The 20,224-nt window shown below is 43.4% G+C and overlaps 1 protein-coding gene across 2 annotated transcripts; it reads left to right on the top strand.

The window, feature by feature from the left end:
• The first annotated feature begins 3,197 nt into the window (after nt 1–3,197).
• Nucleotides 3,198–19,704, top strand: tox4b (TOX high mobility group box family member 4 b). Of its 2 annotated transcripts, none has more exons than XM_005748804.2 (9): nt 3,198–3,334; nt 7,775–7,843; nt 11,492–11,779; nt 11,865–12,125; nt 12,226–12,546; nt 12,629–12,709; nt 15,980–16,645; nt 16,748–16,902; nt 18,285–19,704. In XM_005748804.2, the coding sequence occupies exons 1-9, from the start codon at nt 3,329–3,331 to the stop codon at nt 18,340–18,342; spliced, it is 1,905 nt and encodes a 634-aa protein (XP_005748861.1). In that variant the 5' UTR covers nt 3,198–3,328; the 3' UTR covers nt 18,343–19,704. The 2 variants fall into 2 exon arrangements, with proteins under 2 accessions (XP_005748861.1, XP_005748860.1); XM_005748803.2 differs by lacking the exon at nt 3,198–3,334 and adding an exon at nt 3,342–5,999.
• Nucleotides 19,705–20,224: the final 520 nt, after the last annotated feature.

Here is a 20,224-nt window from a genome sequence, read left to right as displayed (position 1 = left end):
TAACAAGCTGTGTGTGTGTGTGTGTGTGTGTGTGTGTGTGTGTGTGTGTGTGTGTTTGTTTATGTTTGACTCACCCACCCGAGGGTCCTCTGACTCGATGAGGAAGGGAGCACTGTGGTGTTAGGAGCGATTGCGTTTGGAGGGACCACAGAGGCTAACGGTGAGAGGCTGCGGAGCGGCCGACCCGCTGATGAGACTCAGGGTTGCTTTTTGTACAGAATGTAATTTGGAAGCAGACAGCAGTTTTCTGTCAGAATCAAGTCTGGTTTTCTTTTTGTTGCTTCTCACAAACACATCTGTTTACTCTTTATTTTCATATCCAGGAGTATTTGCACACAACTGACGAGAATCTGCTTTATTAAGACGCACTGACAAGGATTTATTTTTTGATTTTCGCTGCTACTTCTTAGAATTTAGTCACAACAGCCTTTAACATAAAAATGTTGGGTGTTTAAAATTCAGACGTCTTACCTCAAAAATGAATTTATTCATATCAGAGGAATATTTTAATAAATACAGCATATTAAGACAGAATTTCAGGCTATATATATAAAATTTAAATGGATAAGTAGAAATTCTGATAAGGTCTATTTTATTGGCATTCAGCAGGACTATGTTGTGTAAAAATTTGATAACACCTGAGTTTTATTTACATTTTTAAAAATCAAATAAAAATTCAAAGGTACTTTTTGTAAATTCCTGTATTTTAAAAAATAGTTTGAAACATCAAAAATTAACTAAAGTGACAGCCACGCAGGCCTTGTGTTGCAGGGTCAGTGTAACCTTTATTAATTATTACTATTATTATTATTTCTTTTTACTGTTGCGCCAGGCCAAAGGCAATGCACGTTGAGGAGGAGGGGGTGGGACTAAAAATAAAAGCAGGACCTACCTGCAAACATCCCACTGGTGAAGTGCTGCCCCCTGGTGGTAAGTTTTAGCTCATTTTTGCAGAGGGTAATTACAAGAATTCCCCCTTCAGAACTTCCATAATTAGAAGAAAACCTGTCAGAGCTCAGTCTAAAATCACAAGGTTTATTCCGGAAACCCATCAAACCTTGCTGACACAGCAGTGTCCACTTCTTCTTTTTTTTCTTTTCTTTTTTTTAATTGCTTAAAGAGGATTTCGGTCTTTTGCACCACATTCAAGGTTCAAGGGTTCAACACATTCACAGCTGTGGATGTGACACCAAAATGAAACCAGTGCAAAGGAAATGGTCAGAGGTTTTCTCTCTGCTCTCTCGTTTTCTCTCAGGCCCACGCTGGACTGCACCTGAATAGTTAGTAAGTTATTCGACGTTAGCGTAGAGTTCAGTTTAGAGATTGGGGGGGGCTGGGGACAGTTTTTGGTTGTTGCCATAACGACCTTGTAAAGGGAAACAGTATTGTGGAGACACTGGACCATCGTGGAGAGGACCACCACACTTCATGTGTATACATTTTTACGTGTGTGTGTGTGTGTGTGTGTGTGTGTGTGTGTGTGTGTGTGTGTGTGTGAGAGAGAGAGAGAGAGAATGTGGGCTCACAAGCTACAATGAGGAGCTCTGAACTGCAGGTGTTTGATTCCACTCTAACGCTTTCTTTTTTCTTTTTTACAGTGTTACCGTGCAGGGTTGTTCTCTGTTCATTGTTATTTCCTAAACATTGTTTTGTTTTGTTTTTTTCTTGCTTGTACATAAAAATGAAAAATCCCAAGTTTTATCTTTTTTTAATTACATTAATATAAAAAGGAATAAAAAAAACTTTGCTTGGAAAAAAAATGGGAATAAATAAAACAGTTTTGAAAAAAAAAATGCACAAACTGTGATCTGTGTTTTATTGTATATATTTGATGATTGATAGTGTAGGTGGTTGGATTATTTTGCCTGTTTATAGACAGACACATTTATCAAATCTTTTTTTTATGTTTTGACTTTTTAACCGTAGACATTTCAGTGGACTTTAACAAGAACAGCTGAGCAGATGATTTTAAATTGATTAAACTGAAATCAAGATCTGTTTGTCCAAAGAAAAAATTATTTGGACATAAGCTGCTTTCTTTTTGCTCATTTTCAGTCACATCCTTGTACTGGACCATTTTCAGTGGAATGTTTATCACTCCACAAAACACTCGCCTATGAATCATTCAAGCCAAAAAAGCCACCTAACTAAAGGGATGAACTAGTGTATCTACTGACTACCTGTCAAAAAACATCACTGGTTTTCATTTTTTCAGCCAAATCAGTTTAATAATACCAAGTTTAACAGTTTGACATGTTTTTTTTAAACTATACAACTTGTACAAAACTACAACTGGGCGTGAATGATATATTTAAATAGGCTGAGTGTAGTGCAACCAGCATGAACCAGTGCAAACTGGATAGTGCAATGTGCATATGACCTGAATGACATAACAGTGGGTTAGTGTTCAACAGAGTGACAGCCCGGGGCAAGAAAGTCTGTGGCGGCTGGTTTTAGTAAAGAGCTCTGTAGCACCTGGCTAAGGGCAGCAGCTTGAACAGTTTGTGTCCGGGATGTGAGTGGTCTGCAGAGATCTGGACATACCCTGCAGTGTACCCCAAAAAGAATCTGAGGAAACTGGACAAGTGAATAAAAATGCCCTAAAACACTCCAACAAAGACCTGACAGATGCATCTGAACCTTCAGCTGATGCATGTACTGTTAACTGAAGCTTCATTAAGTTGTCAAGAGGCCATTATTAGGAAAGGAAATGGGGAAAAGGCTGAGCTATTCCAAATTACACCAGAACTTAACTTAAATTCAGTGACAACAGGATTTATGGAGTGATGAATCCAAATGTAAAATTTGTGGTTCAAATTGTCAAAATGTACAGAAGAACTCAGGAGAGAGGCCCATTGGTCTACAGCACAGGTGTTGAACTCCAGGCCTCAAGGACCGGTCTCCTGCAGGTTTTAAATGTGTCTCTGATCCAATCCAAGAAACCTTGTCTAAGAGTTCAGGCTGTACTGAGGAATAAAGACAAATATTGACTTTCAAGCTCATTAAAATGATACAAACACTGTTTTTGCCTTATAAACTACTTTTCCGTGACCCAATTTCGTTTTTTAAACGAATAAAAAAACATAGCTCCTTTTTAGAACTTCCTTTTAATTGTTTTTCTGTTATCAATGCTATAAATTTCTACGTCTTATTTTGAAAGCCAAGCTTCCAACTTGTGCTTGCTGAGGTCACGTGATTCTGCACGTACAATCCGGAAGCCGGTGCCATGTTGTGATATTTGAGGAAATCACTTCTGGGTGAAGTTCCCTGGCAAAAGTGGGATTAAAAACAAACAAACAAACACAGTTAAACAGGTTTCGGGGTGAGCATGGAGGTAAGAGTGGCTGGTGTTAACAAAATAAACTGCTGCGCACGCACACAAGATGACAAAATATAGCACGCGCGGTCTGGCTGTCAGACATCATTGGCGGCCTGCTGTACGCGCTGACCTCACTGATCATTGTTCCTCTGTTCACGGATTTCACGTTAACTTCTGCTAACATGTTCAGCCTCGTTTTAACCCAGCTGTCTGTCCGAGCAGGCGGACCTGAGGCAGTCTCAATGTTAGTGAACTTTAATCGGTTTAAACAACAAAAAAATATGCAGCTCGTGTATCCAGGAAGGAGCCACAGGATAGAGCAGTTAAATCAGCTGAAGGAGACTGTTAAACGCCAACAAACAGTCTAACATCCCCATCCAGTAAGAACCAGCCTAATGTGGGGTGTTAGTCCATGTCAGACAGGAAACTTTATGTTAAAGGACTTAATTTAGATAACATATGAGTGCTAACCGGGTTAATTGATGCCGAACAGCAGTAGCAGCCAGCTTCCCTTTAAACCTTTCAAAATAAAGGAGACATTACTGCAGCATAATATTAATTCTCTAGAATCTAGACATGTTATATCAGGTGTATTAAACATAAGGGCCGGGAACCATAATCAGCCCGACAAAGACTCCAGTCCAGGCCACTGGAATGCTGTGGAGAATTTGAAGGAGTGAATAGATTTGAAACTTTCAGTGATATTCTCACAAGTTTTCTAGCTTTTCCTATTGATATTCATGCTACACCAAATAATTACCCAAGAGATAAACAATTAAATGACATAAAAGTTTTTTTTTTTCAATATCTACTGTAGAAATATTCTGTGTCAGGAAAAAAGAACGTCATTAAAAATACTAGACAGTTTGGGCAATTAGCTACCAGAAGTTGTTCTGTTATTGTGCACATTTATCACATAGAAAAACTATAACATATTCTTGCACTTGCACTTGTTTTTCTTATATTTAGATATGCCAGGGATTAAATGTGAAGTTAAACATCTTGCTGTTCTTGCTGCCCACTTAAGATCAGTATTGGCTTTATGTGGCCCATGATGTCAAATTAGTTTGACATCCTTGTCTTAGATACCATAAGCAAAAAATGCATACTTTAAAATGAAGGTAAACGTGATGCACGGAGCACTGTATAGTTAGTAGTACTGTGTAAACGTTTTCAGCCATGCTTCATTTCTTTATAGTTGACCTTTCAAAATAAGAAATAGTTACTGTTTGCCATAGAAATGTTTTTATGTATAGGGTTTTCGATTTGTAAGGGGAGGTAAATCACAAACCTGGAACAAGCCAGTCGAATTCCAGTGCCTGTACTGCATTAGGAAGTCAGGAGTGGTAGAGAAGTATGTGAGGGCGGTGCAGAATGTGTTTGAGGACAGTGAGACATTATTAAGGTGCAAGTCTCTTGATACTCGCAAGGGTGATGGACAGGCTGACAGATGAGGTCAGGCAGGAGGTGGTAGTCTGTCCCAGACAACGTGATCTATGGTGAGAGTAGGGAGCAGGTGGAGGAGCAGGCGGCTGTATGATCTGTTGAGAAGGTGAACGCAAATCCGTAGGTGCGAGGCAGAATACATGTGTGGGAAAAGTCATTTGCAAAGACTAGAGGTAGTGAAGGGGTGAAGTGCAGGCGTTTTTGTTACCTGGGGGCAAACTTACAAAGCAACAGACAGTGCAAAGAGAGGTAAAGAAGAGTGCAAGCAGGGTGGAGACAAGTGTGACAGGTGATTTGTAACAGAAGAGGTTGAGCAGTTTGGAGACAGGACATGTTGAGGGTGATTGATATATTGGATAAAAGATGTTGCCAGGGAGGAGGAAAAAGAGGAAGACCACAGAGACGATCCATGGATGTTGTAAAAGAGGACATGAAGCTCCAGTAATGATTTTATTCGTCCACGATTATTTTGAAATCCGCTTCGCCCTACATCCGGCTTTGCACCAGTGTAGCTTGACCGCTGCCTGTTTATCCAACCTACGATCTGTTTCTCGGGATCCATTGAGGATCCTGGCCCGAGCCAAAGCGAAGCTTAAAAATCGGGGACTCTGTGTGTTTCCCTTGGCTGTCAGACACCTTGACACGACCGCGGTCGGTTTGCCGTTTAAACGGTCACTGAGACGTCGGAGGAGTAACAGGCAGGTAGACAGACAAACGAGCACCGGGCTGTCTGGCGGAGGGGGGCTGAAATGTGAGCGCCTCTGCAGGCTTGCGTCAAAGCCAGCTAACGCTAAACCGTGATAGGACAAAGTCAGCGAGAAAGACGGTTAAACGGCCACGTTACCTCGTCAGAGAGCCGGCCAGCTCACGGGCCGGGCTATTTTTGGCACGCGCACACACACATGCTCAGTTTAGCTGGCTGCCAGCCACGGCTGTCACTGTCGGCGGGTTTTTAAAGGAGAACCCGGGCTAACGGCGGAGCTGGTCGGTAACCAGCCTATCCGTCAATCGCACGCTGACAAGGGGCGGAAAAATCAGGGGAAAGGAGATCCGGTTAATAGCCTGACGTCGTATCGCAGCGAAGAAGGGGGGCCTCACAGCTCACACATGAGGCCCAGCTGAAAGGATGGATCTGAATTTTTACTCGGATTTAACGGACGGTACCGGGCAGCACGACGGGGATCCGGAGTTCCTGGATCCGCAGTCTTTCAATGGGTTCGACTCCGACAACAAGGTGACTGAACAGCCGCTCCGTGCATGCTTATTCGAGTACTGGACCCTTGAGTAATGGAGTATTTCCGTTTTAGAGAGAGTTATAGTTTCAGCTTAGGTTAGAAACCTTTAACCTATCTGTGCGACTAAAAATCATCCTTAAAACAAATCGATAAAGACGCATGTTGGACTTAAGGAGCCAACATGTGAGTGTATGCTCCTCTCCTGTGTTGAAATAAGGCTGTTTGAAACCATATCTTCTGTTTAACCCTCTGATCTCCAGTGATGGTTTATTTGTTTTTTTGTGCCTACCTGTTTCAGCTTCAGTCAATTACTTTTGACCTTGTGTACAAAGGTAATTGCCCTCTTTGTCAAATCATGAATAAACAGTGATTAATCACATTTTTTTAGAAGGCAGAGTTCAGTTTCAGTAACCACACCCAGCCCTGATTACTGCCAGGCCTGATGAATGAAGACACCACTTCAGTAGAAGCTGTCTGACATAGTAAAGGTGGCTAAAAGATCTCAGAAAGCAACACATGCCACGATCTAAAGAAGCAAATGAGAAACAAAGTCATTGACATCTATCAATCTGGAAAACTGTTACCCTGCCATTTCTAAAGCTTTGGGACTGTCTGAACCACGGTGAGAGCCATTATCCACAAACGAAGAAACCTTGGATCAGTGGTGAACCTGTCCAGGAGTGTCCGACCTACCGAAACTACTCGAAGAGCACGTAAGCAACTCACTTGCCTCTATTAAGGCCAGAGTCAGTGATTCAACAGTAAGGAAGAGACTGGATGAAAATTGCATCCATGGGAGGAGAGGTCAAGGAGCAAACCACCACTGACCAAGAAGAACACAAAATCTCGTCTTACATTTACCAAATAACATCTTGGTGATCCCCAAGAATTTATGCAAATATTCTGTGGACTGATGAGATAGAAGCTGAATTTGGAAGGTTTAGGTCCCATTACATCTACAAAAACTAACACAGCATTAAAAAGAACATCACACATGGTGGTGATAGTGTGATGGTCTCCGGTTGCTTTACCTCTTCAGGACTTGGACGACTAACCATAAAGGAGAACGTCCGACCATCAGTTCATGTCCGGAAGCTCAAGAGTGCTCAGTTTGTGCAGCAGGACAACGATCAAAAACACACCAGCAAGGCCAAAAACCAGAATGAAGGTTTTGAAGTGGTCTGTTCAAAGTCCGGACTTGAACCAGATTGAGACATTTTGGCCTGACCTTAGACAGACTGTTCATGCTCAAAAACTCACCAATGCGACTGAATCAAAACGATTCTGGTAAGAAGAGGGGGTCAAAACTCCTCCAGTGACGTGAAAGACTTGTTGCAGTTGTTGCTGCTAGGAGTGGCACAAACAGTTATTAGGTTTAGGGGGCAGTTACTTCCCCACAGGGCAGATAGGTTTGAATAACTTCTTTCTCTTAATAAATGAAGTCGTCATTTAAAAACCGCATTTTGGATTTGCCTCTGGCACCACAGGAAGTCCTGTTTTTACCTGCACAAACATATTTACTCTTACTAAAGTCAAATGCATCTCAGAGTGTCAATTGCAGATTTTTCAATATATTCAAACTAGCTCTTCTTTACTAACCAGGTGTAAAGAGGCAGCCTCCTCTGTGACTCTCAGTTTAAGCTAGATTTGCTGGTAAATGTGTGTTTTATGGTGTGCCCCTGTTGGCGGTGCGTTTAGGTAGCTCTTTGTGTTGCTGTGATGATGGTGTCGCCCCTCCTCCCTTACTGTTACACTCTCTTCCCCTGCGTTTCAGTTCCCTGGAGGCAGCGACAACTACCTGACGATTCCTGGTTCCGGCCACCCCTTCCTCTCCTCTTCAGAGGTAAGCCTTTATACTTGAGACACGAGCATCGGTCTGTTTCTGCAGAGGTCCCACCTCTCAGCAGATCCTGCCAGAGTTAAAGGCATTAGAAGTCTCTAAGAGTGCTAAAGAGGACAAAATTTAGGAATGCATAGATAAAGTTTTGTGTCACTTCTTCATATATTTTATAGATACACAGGCTTTTTCCTGGCCCAGATAGGGCATCTGTGGACATATGCATATTTGGTCCATATGTAGTTGAGGCAAACAGTCTTTGTTGCTTTAGTTAAGTGAAATTTGGCCTCTGCTCTGTTATTTTTGGCCATTTTATTGACAGAACTGGGTTTAAGCTGATTTAAATTAAACTCTGTCCCCCTAAAAAAAAATACTGTCTAAAAATGTATCTGCTGAAGACTTGATTTTTCTTTAGTAGAAACCAATTTTTTTTAAATATGGTATTAAACTGCCAGTGCATAGTATTTTAAGTGATAGGCTTTAATGACATTATAAAGGCATGTAAAAGAAGAACCGACCACTGTAAAAGTCACTGAAAAGCTCTTTCTTATCTCACCACCTGCTGCACAGTTTACCTTCCTGTTTTTTATTTTGGCGATAGGTCATCTAGAAAAGATCGTAAAAGACCAAGTCTTACTTTTGGACTCTGGTGTAGCTGATGATTAACGGTTCAAAATAATCCTTGTTTATCTTCTACTGCCCTTTGAAACAAGCTGTTTCAGTTCCTCCCACCTTTAAGCCAGCTTCTTTCTGATTGGCTGCCTCCTGCAAATGTGAGGTTTGAACAGTAGGAGGGTGGGGCTTGAGCGTAGTAGATGACTATATATTAGGGCCGGGCCATCTCCTTTTTTTGATGTCATAAAGATCCAGGAGTATAAATATTTAGTCCTTTTTTTTGGATACTTGCACATATTCAAAGGTCATTTGGTAGCTGCATTTAATGTGAGCATCCAGCATTTGTAAGACTGTTTATCAACAGAAGCTGCACTGTACAGTAGGGAAGCAGAGCTGCTGTTCCACATGGTAAAAGGTCTTTTGGAAACCCTTGTCATTGATTTTGCATCAGTTTAATCAAATGTTTTGGGTATTTTTGCTAATTATATATGTATATATTTAAGTTTGAAAAATGTGTGGAGACCTGAAGAGATTTAATATCCAATAATTCAAGAAAATTGTCAAACGTTCTCAAAGACTGCACACTTTGCCATCAGTTAGAATTCTTCCACAGGGCACACTGTAAAATCTCTTATCCAGATGTTTCAAAGAGACTGTTAAGAAAACATCTGGAGAACATTGATAAGCGACTGTAAGTGACCCTGTGAGTTTTTCAGACGTTTTATAGTCTGTTTATTTTTGCGAAAACGGGCACTTAGCTTTGAGAGTTATTTGTAGCGCAAGCTGGGGCTGGACAAGTTTACAGGGAGGGTTTGATCCAGCACGGAGCTAAAGTCCTCTTTGCACTTGATGGTCTGGCTCAACTTCACACCAGTTGGTTTTTTGTCTTTGAAGATAGATCCCTTTTTTTTTTTTTTAAAAACAAACAAAAACAAAAGAAAAACAACTCACTATTATTGGCTTTCCCAAAAAGCTGAGCCGGTACTAAAAGGTGAGGCTTGACATGTGCGTTGCAGGAGTGGTCTTAAAAAAAAAGCTCCGAAGAGCCTCAATGGAAAGCTGTAGGAGAGTGCCATAATGCAAAGATGCCAAAGAGCCGTTCAGCAGCCAAACCAGGTGCAAAATCAGGCAGCATCAGAGAAACTGTAACAGGGCATAAATAATCAGAAATAACTCTACCCTTTACTGCCATTCATCAGATATATTATTGGGACAAAGATTGAGTGTAGAGAAATGTACATTTAACTTTAGAGAGTCATCATTGTTCCAGCAGACAGGCTGCCTGAGAAAGTTTTATACTATCCAAAATAAAAAGGAGGAGGAACTAAAGTTAATACTGAGAAAAATGACACAAGAAGCCGTCGAACACTATTTAAAAACGATTAAAATAAGATATTTCTGCTGATGAATACACTGAGCTGGGTTATAGTGCTGCTGCTTTAAATAATAGATGGCTTATGTTGAAATCTGCTGTGCTGTAGGGGACCAGGCTGTGTTGTTTTGTGTGCATGTTTGAGTTGTTCATTTTGAGATGGTATATCTTTATAGAGCAGGAAGAAAGGCATCCTTTCCATATCCTTCTCTGTTCTCTGGTTTTCACGATGATTGCAATGATTAATAAGTAAGCTTAAGGTGACAGTGATGCTCTCTGTGAGGAGGTTTTGATACCGTAAGCAAGTAAATTTAACTTGAGCCTTTACAACAGAGCACAAATGAAGCTCAACTTGATAGCAGTTTACAATCTTGCCACGTTAAGTAGCAGCAGTTTTCTAGCATTTACTTAAACAATCAATCTTCTGCTGCACAGAAACCCAGACCTCCCTCTCCTGCCTATCTCCTCCAGCTCTGGGGCTCAGTGCTTAGACACCAGGCCAGCTGAGACATGTAATCTCTCCAGAATGTTACGGGGCATTTTGAGGTGCCTTTGGAGGAAGCTTGTTTCCCCCCCTGCATCTCAGGAACTTCATTCATGTCCCAGAGCTCGTGGTCACAGGTGAGGGTGGGAGCATAGATGGACTGGTGAATCGCCTGTGCACCGCTCCATTCTCCTGCTCATGAAGGAGACCCTGAAACTTTCTCCACTTGGATCAACAACTTGTCCCAGACTCAGAGTGGGCACTGCACCCTTTCTGGTTCCACTCTCCTGGAGACAGGCTGGATTCATTTAAACCACGTTCATGTCATTTCAACCTGCTGTCCACCTGAGCCTGTGGGATGTGAACTGTTTATAAAAAGGCTTTAAATGTCACACCCCACCGCATCAAATCCAGGCACCTTTTTGATAATTCTGTCCTGTAGAAAACAGGCTTTTTATCGAGAATGAGTCATGAGACACTATTTAAAAAGCTGCAAAACTGACTCATCTAGCGTGTGAGTCAAACGATGGGGGCTTTCAGTGATGCAGCTGCAGACACATGATGAATATGGACGTTTAGTTTGAGGCCAGTCAGTTTACGTTGACATCTTTTCGCTGCTGCTCTCCCGTCAGGATAGACGGGAACCTAAAAGCTGAAGCAGGCTGCACTTTGTGGAACAGTCATTATGTAAATGTGCAAGCAGCTGCTTAGCTGACTATGGCATCATCAGGTAAAACATCTCAACAAGCACCTGGTTTTAGCCAGTTTTAAATCTGCTTTAACAGTTTCTATGCTAAAGCTGTGAGTTTCTTGTTTATTAAAGGGAAAAACCCTGATTGAACTGAGCTTTACTCCTTCTGATAGGTTAACTGAACAAAGATCAGCTGCCTCTGTTGGTTTTCCACTCCAGCTATTAGAAAGTTCTTGTCAAAGAGCTTCCTGTTCCCAGGCCTGAACAATCCATCATCGTCAGAACTTGTAAATGGAAAACGCAGTATGACATCAGTGTCAGAGAACTTTGGTAGGGGTGGGGGCTCGAGGAGGCTTAGAAGTGATAAAAGTTTGGAGTTGGTTTAGTGTGATCTTCAAAACATATGAGAGTTTATTCACCAAGTGTCGGAGTGATGTTAGATCCTAACCACTACTTCTTCTTCCTCTCCTCTGTCTTCCCCGTGCTCACCAGACGTTCCACACTCCCAGCCTTGGCGATGAGGAATTCGAGATCCCTCCCATCTCTCTGGACCCGGACTCTGCCCTCTCCGTGTCAGATGTCGTGTCCCATTTCGGGGAGCTGTCAGAAACTGGACCCTCGGACAGCGTGGTGGTACCTGGGAACGCCGTCGTTGAAGGTGACGACCCCTCGTTCGCGTCCACTTTTGTTAGTGCGGCCTCTCAGGGACTGGAGCACCTGACTCTTGGAGTCATGACCCAGTCAGGAGGGAATACTTTGTTAGGGTCGTCACTGGGAATGGTAAGGAATACGTGACATTTTAACCTTTACCCACCTTCAGTCTCCTCTTTAAGTAACGCCCCTTTTTTCCTCCTCCCTATCCCAGGATCTCGGTCATCCCATTGGCTCTCAGTTCAGCAGCTCGTCCCCGGTAACCATCGACGTCCCTCTAGGTGACATGGGCCAGGGTTTACTGGGGTCCAATCAGCTCACCACTATAGACCAATCAGAGCTCAGCGCTCAACTGGGGCTCGGCTTGGGTGGCGGGAACATACTTCAGCGGCCGCAGTCGCCCGAAAACCCGCTGTCGGCCACAGCCTCGCCCACCAGCTCGCTCCAGGATGATGACATGGACGACTTCAGAAGGGTGAGTCTTAAATATAACCAGCGTCTGGCACTCATCTGTTTGAAAATGCATCTCATTTATTTACGCCAACGTGCCCTTTTGCCTCTTCATCTTCCATCAGAGCGTCCTAGTCGAATCTCCAGTCTCTCTGGCCGTCTCCCCTGGAGTCATCTCCCTCGATCCCTCCCCGTCTGAATCCCCGCTGTCTGCGCCGACCTCCAGCGTCTCCTCTGCTACGGGAAGGAAAGGAGGAGCAGGAGGGGGGAAGAAGGGGAAGAAGAAGAAGGATCCCAACGAGCCCCAGAAACCTGTGTCGGCCTACGCTCTGTTCTTCAGGGACACACAGGCAGCTATTAAGGGACAAAACCCCAACGCGACTTTCGGAGAGGTCTCCAAGATCGTGGCGTCCATGTGGGACAGTCTGGGGGAGGAGCAGAAACAAGTAAGAGGGTTTCTTTGGTTCCTTCAAGGTTTTTAAGATTGTAAATGTGCTTGTGTAGTCATTTAATATTTATCATTTTTAGGTTTACAAGAGGAAAAACGAAGCAGCAAAGAAGGATTACTTGAAAGCGCTGGCAGAGTACAGAGCCAGTCTCATTTCTCAGGTGAGTCAAACCTTGATAGTTTGAAGCAGACAAACCACAGGTATGCTAGCATGATGTCCTGATCACACAGGGTTTAACTCTTTAATCGTTCCCTCATAAAGATGACATTTGACGACGGTTTTCTACACCTCAGTGTATATCAGTGAGGGGTTAGGGATGACAGGATGAATTTACTATTGCTTACTCAGTATCAGCACCCATGACTTTAATGTGGCACCACAGATGAATAAAGTTTGCAGAGACTGGACTAGATGAGTCCTGATGCAGCTGCATTCATAAACTGTGCAGGTGCTGTGCACAGGCATGCATTTCTACTAATAATTGACAAGAAGCAGACCTCTCAGTGTTCTGCACATACACCTAAAATATTTTAGATAAGAAAAATCTCAAAGGCACCAACACCAGACCAGTTCAGACTAATACTGTAACTTTCAGCTGTATCCATGTGGATGAGTTGTAACATCTTTCACTCATTATGCAGTTGTTATGAGGACATGTGGTTCAATAACTCATATCTGGATTTTATTAAAAGGAAATGGTTACACGTGATGCAATATGATGAGAAACTTAAACCATGAAGAGTTTCTGTATATAAGATGTGCTCTGTGCTCAGGTGTGGTGGCAGTAGGGAGTGACTGCGGTGATTCAATGATCAGTCTGCATAGCTCTGACCTTCAGTCCAACTTTTCTACAGATATTATGTACCATGTTCACTGCCCCAGAAAGGAAGTGAAGAGCCAGCTGCTGCCATGTTACTGCAGTGTGTGTCTGCCTGAACATGAAAGGTGGCTGATATATTGCACCTGGCTCGTGTTCTTTGTCGTTGCAACCTTTTTTCCTTTTTCCAAGTGTTATTGGTAAAACGGCGTTGCTGGCTCTTTATGTTAAGATTATCTATAATAAAGACTATTTTATTTACTAAAAACCACCTGTCTGTTTTCCTTTCATTCTGTTCTGGACTCATTTGTTACTGGTCCCCTCACTCGCATGCCTAGACCCCTTCGGGGGGAACGTAACAATGTGGGGGCTCGTCCGGGATCTGAATGGAAGGAACAGCAATTGAGTTTTAGTGAGTTGTTTGCCGGTGGCTTGTTTAGTTGTATTATATCTGCTGCACTCTCTCTCCAGTTAGCAAAGGGGAGTGTTTAGCTGAGTGTAAGCTCCTCCTTCAGGCACTCATTTTTTTATTTTGCCTTTTTTAATTTCGTTGTAATCCTGGGTGGGGATTAGTTCCCTGTCGGGGGTAGGCTTGTCGGTGCTTTGTGCACTTAATGCTTAGCCTTTAAAGTTGCCTCGAGCCTGGTACACTCCAGAAGCTAAGCAGGCTAAGATTTTAGTAGGCAGGTCTGAGGAGAGGGTCGGTGTTAATTTTATTTATTGGTTAACCCTGTGGCCACACATTTCCCACCTGTTTTTGATTTGTGTATTGGAGGTGGTTCTTCTTTGTTGTTATTATTAGCCTCAGGTAGTTTTAGTTTTAATGGCTACCTTTGATATTGCCGTGTTCAAGGAAAATCCTTCGCTTGTCCAGCTGGACGCCTGTAGGAAGAGGGATCTGCATGAGGTGGCATCATTTTATGGCATTTGTGTCTCCACAGCTCTGCGTAAGGCTGAGCTGAAGGCTGCTCTTGTGTCTGGCTTGGTGGAGAAAGGGATAGTGGCCCTGCCAGTGTCTGCCAGTCTACCTGAGCATGGTGTAACGTCTCAGCCTGTTCTGCAGGTGCCAGCTCAAGGTGTAGCTACATCAGTGTCTATGCCTGTTGTTCAGGGGCTGCCTGAGGACAAGCCAATGACACTGCCTCACTTTGAACCACTCTCCATAGAGTCATCTGTAGGTTTAAAGCACGATGCCAAGCTACGTGTCCGCCTGGCTCGTCTTCGGTTGGAAAGGGAGGATCGTGAGAGGGAGTTCCAGCTAAAGAAGGAGTTGGAGCTTAAGCGTTTAGACGCAGAGCTTTCCAGAGCCAGGGCGGTTGAATTGAAAAAGGTGGAGGCGGAGACAGCTGTTAAGTTGTGACAGTTGGAACTCCAGCAGGCTCCGCTTCCTCCGACTGCCTTTATTCTGCAGGCAGAGGCACCATTTGATGTGGGGAAAAACATTTGTCTGATTCCAGTGTTTCGTGACACTGAGGTTCACAGTTATTTTGAGTCCTTTGAGCATATAGCCACAGCGTTGCACTGGCCACGGGATTCGTGGGCTATTTTGCTACGATGTAAGCTGGTAGGTAAGGCTCAGGAAGTTTGTTCCTCATTGTCAGCTCAGGACAGTCTGAATTATGACAAGCTGAAAATTGCCATCCTGCTAGCTATGAGCTAGTCCCAGAAGCTTATAGGCAGCGTTTCCGGGGCTTAAAAAGGGGACAGGGCCAATCCTACCAAGATTTTGCAAGGAAGAAAAGTGTGCTTTTTGATCGGTGGTGTGTGTCCAGCAAAGCTACTGACCTGGCGTCGATACGTGAATTAATGCTGATGGAGGAGTTTAAGAACTGCATCTCTGAGCGCATCGCAGTATACCTCAGTGAACATAAGGTGTCCTCATTACAGCAGGCACTCGCATCCCACAGTTAGAGGAGAGAGGGAGCTGCTCTCACCACGAGGGCTGAAGTTGAAGTTCTATGATTTAAATCGTGTAAACCTTGAGCACTGAGTACACACTGGATGTTTTGGGTTTGTGGGCGATCGTGGCTCAAGAGTTGGGAGTTCGCCTTGTAATCGGAAGGTTGTCGGTTCGAGCCCCGGCTTGGACAGTCTCGGTCGTTGTGTCCTTGGGCAAGACACTTCACCCGTTGCCTACTGGTGGTGGTCAGAGGGCCCGGTGACGCCAGTGTCCGGCAGCCTCGCCTCTGTCAGTGCGCCCCAGGGTGGCTGTGGCTACAATGTAGCTTGCCATCACCAGTGTGTGAATGTGTGTGTGTGAATGGGTGGATGACTGGATATGTAAAGCGCTTTGGGGTCCTTAGGGACTAGTAAAGCGCTATATAAATACAGGCCATTTACCATTTGTTGTTTTTTTTTTTTGTTTTCTGGTTTTTACTGATGATTTATCAAAGAGCTTTGCCTACCATGAGAATGGTTTTCTTACAGTTTAAAAATGTCTCGTCTCATCGAGAAACCGTTTCTATCCTGATGCTTTGGAACTCCAGCTGTAAATCTGGTAGTTCTGATGTTCTGCATCGTAAAGTTTAGGATACATTCTGCTGTCCTGGTGCGGACACACCAGAGCAACACAAATATCCACCTAAACGTTTCTCTTCTTCTTCCTCTCTTCAGGCACCTATTGAGGTCATGGAAACCACACCATCACCCCCACCTTCAGCCCCAGCTCCTGTGGTCACAGCCATGCCTACGCCCATCCCCATCCCCGCCCCCACCCCGCCCACCCGGCCAACTAGGTCGCAGCACTACAACCCAGAGGAGAACACCATCACCAACATCTGTACCTCCAACATCATCCTGGACCTGCCTCAGGTCACCACCCGGTCCCGCACCGGGGCCATCAAACCGCAGCCTCCACCAGCGAGCACTGCCCTCAACACTGCCCCCATCACCAAAATCATCATCAAGCAGACACCGCTACCCTCCGGCGGCATGTCAGCTACGGTGACGACCGCCTCCTCGCCCCGCCAGCCTCCGCCGCTGCAGCAGATGCAGAGCACCCCTCCTCCACCCCGGCTGCAGCAAATGGTGCACGCCCAGGCGCCCCCGCCTCTCCAGGCCAAACCGCGTGGAGGAGGGGCGGCGGCAGCCACCACTGCTCCGCCGCCGCTTAAGGTAGTGCCTTCAGCACGCCAGTCAGATTCAAGCGCCTCGATCATTGTGACGTCAACGGGGGAAACCCCCACGACAGTGTCTGCGACCACCTCTGCTCTGGCGGTGGAGGTTGGACACACGGGTGAGGTGACGGGAGGAGAGGAAGTGGCTGAAGGCGAGGAAGGGGTGAGCCGCTGAACTTCGAACATGTCGAACATTTACTGTTAAGTGTTTGGATGAATACACATTCACATAAATTTCGGTGTTTCTTTTTGTCCGCCCTCTCAGATGGAGGTGGAGGTTAATGTTGCTCCTGGCCCGAGTGTGACTCCCACCGCCAGCACGAACATTTGCGTGCGCGCCGGCTGCACAAACCCCGCCGTGGAGAGCAAAGACTGGGACAAAGAGTACTGTAGCAACGAGTGTGTCGCCACACACTGCAGGTGCGTACAGACAGACCTAAACTCGACTCCTGGAGTGTGCGTCAGTACTTTAAATGTTTCCACAGCGTGCTCTGCTTCACTTCCAGAGGTTTGTGAAGTACTTTAGGTGGTGGTAAAGATGCTGTTTAACAAAGAAACACAGAGTCAAAGCATAGTGACTCTGAGATCGGTTGGAAAAGACGGTTAATAATCCACAGGTTCACCTACTGAAACCTTCAGTTTTACTTCCTCTAGATTAGAGTCTTATTGGTGTGTAAGTGATGGCTAAAATGAGCAATATATCAGTATAATATATTTGACATTTATAATGGCTGTGTAACAAACCCACCACAGACCCGACCACGTTTCAACGCTTTTCAGCACTCTTTTATTAGTTTTCTTCTACAGCACTCAGTCACAGCTTTTTAGCTGCACCTACACATACACAACAACAACCACAGGATTCACAGGACTCTAGCTCATTGTCTTTTAAGTCGGCGAGGTGCGATTGTAGGTGCCTCTCAGATGCATCCACCTCCCTCGCAGCCGTGCTGCAGAACACGCCCCACCACGGGCTGATTAGATGAAAATTCAACAAAGCTAAATAAGAGACGAGAGAAACACTTAGACTGTATCGGATCACCAGATGTCAAAGTTGGTTTAAAAAAACATGAAAATAAAATCTCGACTCGTGCATAAAAATTCACCAAAACACAGAAATTTAAACATTTGACCGAGATTCCTGTTTGAAAGACCAACATGGCACTGTATGACATAAAGATGCCCCACCCTCAAATATTTCAGGTACAAAAATGTTCAGTTTTCAGCTCTGAGAACATATTTAGTTTTAAAATCAAAGAACTTCATGGTGCTCTTTGATTAAAGTTACAGTTTAAAAAGAAAGAAAGAAATTAAAAAAAATAATTTTGTCAAAGACTAAAACAATTGCCTGGGTGTTTCCATTGTGTTTCTTTAAATACCTGATGAAGGCTGGTATCAGAGGCAGGGGTGGATCTACAGGGGGCAATGGGGGGGCCCTTTATGTCCTCTCAATAGTTGAAAAACTAATTGCTTGTTCGTCCAAAAGCCTCTTATAGTCTGTTTTGTTTTTTTTAGAAGAGATGATGATACACTGTAACATTTTCTAGTTCTGATCACAGGTATACCAACCATTTATTTATGTATTTATTTATTTAGTGTGTTCTCACAACAAGCTCTTGAAATAAACTTTTGGTTTGCATTGTGTAGTTTTGACAGAAAAGTATAGAGACAAGCTTCCGAACAAATTATTGGAATGTGAACAGTATGGATCTTTGTCTTCAAACCCCTAAAATTGGATTACAAGTGCATCTTATTCAGACCTGCTTGAACCTAATGTTTTCATCATCCTCTCTTCTCCACAGAGACGTTTTCATGGCCTGGTGCGCTATCCGAGGGCAGAACTCCACCACGGTAACATAGGACCGGGACACACCTGAGGGGAGGAGTGATGCTCGGAGACGGAAAAGGATGAGAATACCACATGAAATGCAAACGGACAGAGAAAAGACTGAATAATAGACTCAGGTATTGGCACATAATGGTTTGTTTTATCGTGCTCATGTCATCTTGTGGACACACAAAAAGAAAGAAAGGAAAAAAAAGAAGTCCCTGTGTTGTACCTCCCACAAGAAGCTTCTCTAGCAGAATAAAACAAACTCTTGAGTCATCTGCGAATACCACGATCGCGTGGACGGCGAAGAAACCACAGAGGCTCGGCTCTGCTGCTCCAGACATTTCCTGCTCTCGATCATTGATTGTGAATTTAAAACACAGACTTGATAAAAAGTAACGTTTTATACAGGCTTATGGTGTTTTTAATTGTTTTGAAAAGATGGGGAGAAAAGAAAATCATCACAGACGTATTCAGTTTATTCATTTCAGAAAAATTAATCTTTAAGTGTGTTTGCTATTCCCTTTACTCGTCACGGTGAGAAGCGATCAATGTGAACGAATTGAGAGTTTTGAGTCGTCTGTTCTTGAGTAAAGTGGGGCTGGTTTTTGGGTTTTTTTTGTTGTTGTTTTTTTTAAGGAGAAAGGGGGCTGGGTGGGGGAGCAACACGCAGGCAAAAGCACAAATGGTCTTAAAGCTACTTGGAGTCGTGAAGAGGTTGAAAGGTCTGAAGCCATTCAGAGACCCGGTGATCTGCTGTCTGCTAAATGCTGTTTGTCACCTTTTACAAGCCGCCTGAGGGGAAAAGAAACAAACAAGGTTACTTCCAACTTAAATAAGGTGCTAAGATTCAGGAAAAGTATCTCTGTCTGTCGTTCTTTCTTCCTGCTGGAAGGCCCTGTGTCCTGAGAGCTTTTTAAATGTGTGCTGGGTTTTTCTTAATGAGGTAAAGATTTCTGTTTGAGGAAAGAGAAACAAAAATAAGAGAGATGTGTATCGCAGCAAAATAACACACCAGCTCTGACAAACACTACTTACTGTAAAGGGAAATTGGTGTTAAAGCTTTATTTTTTAACCGGGACATTGTTTCAGGTGAAACGGAAGAATGATGGCTGCTTCCAAAAAACAAACAACGCTTCCCAGTGTGATGAGATCCTGCAGCGCAGATGTACTGGAAATGTTTTTAATCATGAAATAAAAATATTTTATGTTTCAGTACACTCCTGGTGACAGTTTGGCCTCACGTTTTACGGCTGTAGTAACAAGAATACAGACTTTTATTTTCTGTTTATGATTTTTCTTCTCATGTAACAAGGTTAGATTTGCTGCTGACTGTCTGACTTTGTTGTTGTTTTTATATTAATTTAAAGAAAAAGTTTGTCCGCCGTTCAGGAAATATAAGTAAATAAATACACAGACTGTATGACACAAAAAATAACAAAGCTAAATGCTACGGCATCAAGGCCTTGGACTCATTTTTACAACTTTTTAATAGGAAAAAAAGAGGAATTTTAATTAAAAAATGTTTGACATTTGTGAAATTGTAATTTTTCCTTCATTCATTTTTTTTTTTTTTTTTTTTTTTAAACATTTGTTTTGGTTTTTATTGCCTTTTGAATCAAGTCTCCAGATGCAGACGTTTGGTTTCCTGGTATTTCAAGACATTAATGCAATGAAGCAGGCGCCTTGAGACAACTGCTGTTGTGATTTGTGTGTACATTAGTGCAGAAAAGAAACTTGACTGTTGGACAACCGTTCCATGTTCTGATTATTTGAGCGATGTCATCATTTTCTGTTTCACAAATATGTGGAAGCCACAGGTTAAAAGGTTAAAGGATGTTTATCGTCTCACACAGCGTGCTCTTTGGAAACTTTTTCAGCGCAGCAGTTTGAGAAAATATCATAAGCTGT

Source organism: Pundamilia nyererei, unplaced genomic scaffold, assembly GCF_000239375.1.
Source record: "Pundamilia nyererei isolate P.nyererei 1_Seehausen unplaced genomic scaffold, PunNye1.0 scaffold00230, whole genome shotgun sequence".
Lineage (NCBI taxonomy): Eukaryota > Metazoa > Chordata > Actinopteri > Cichliformes > Cichlidae > Pundamilia > Pundamilia nyererei.
This window is presented reverse-complemented; position numbering and strand designations above follow the sequence as displayed.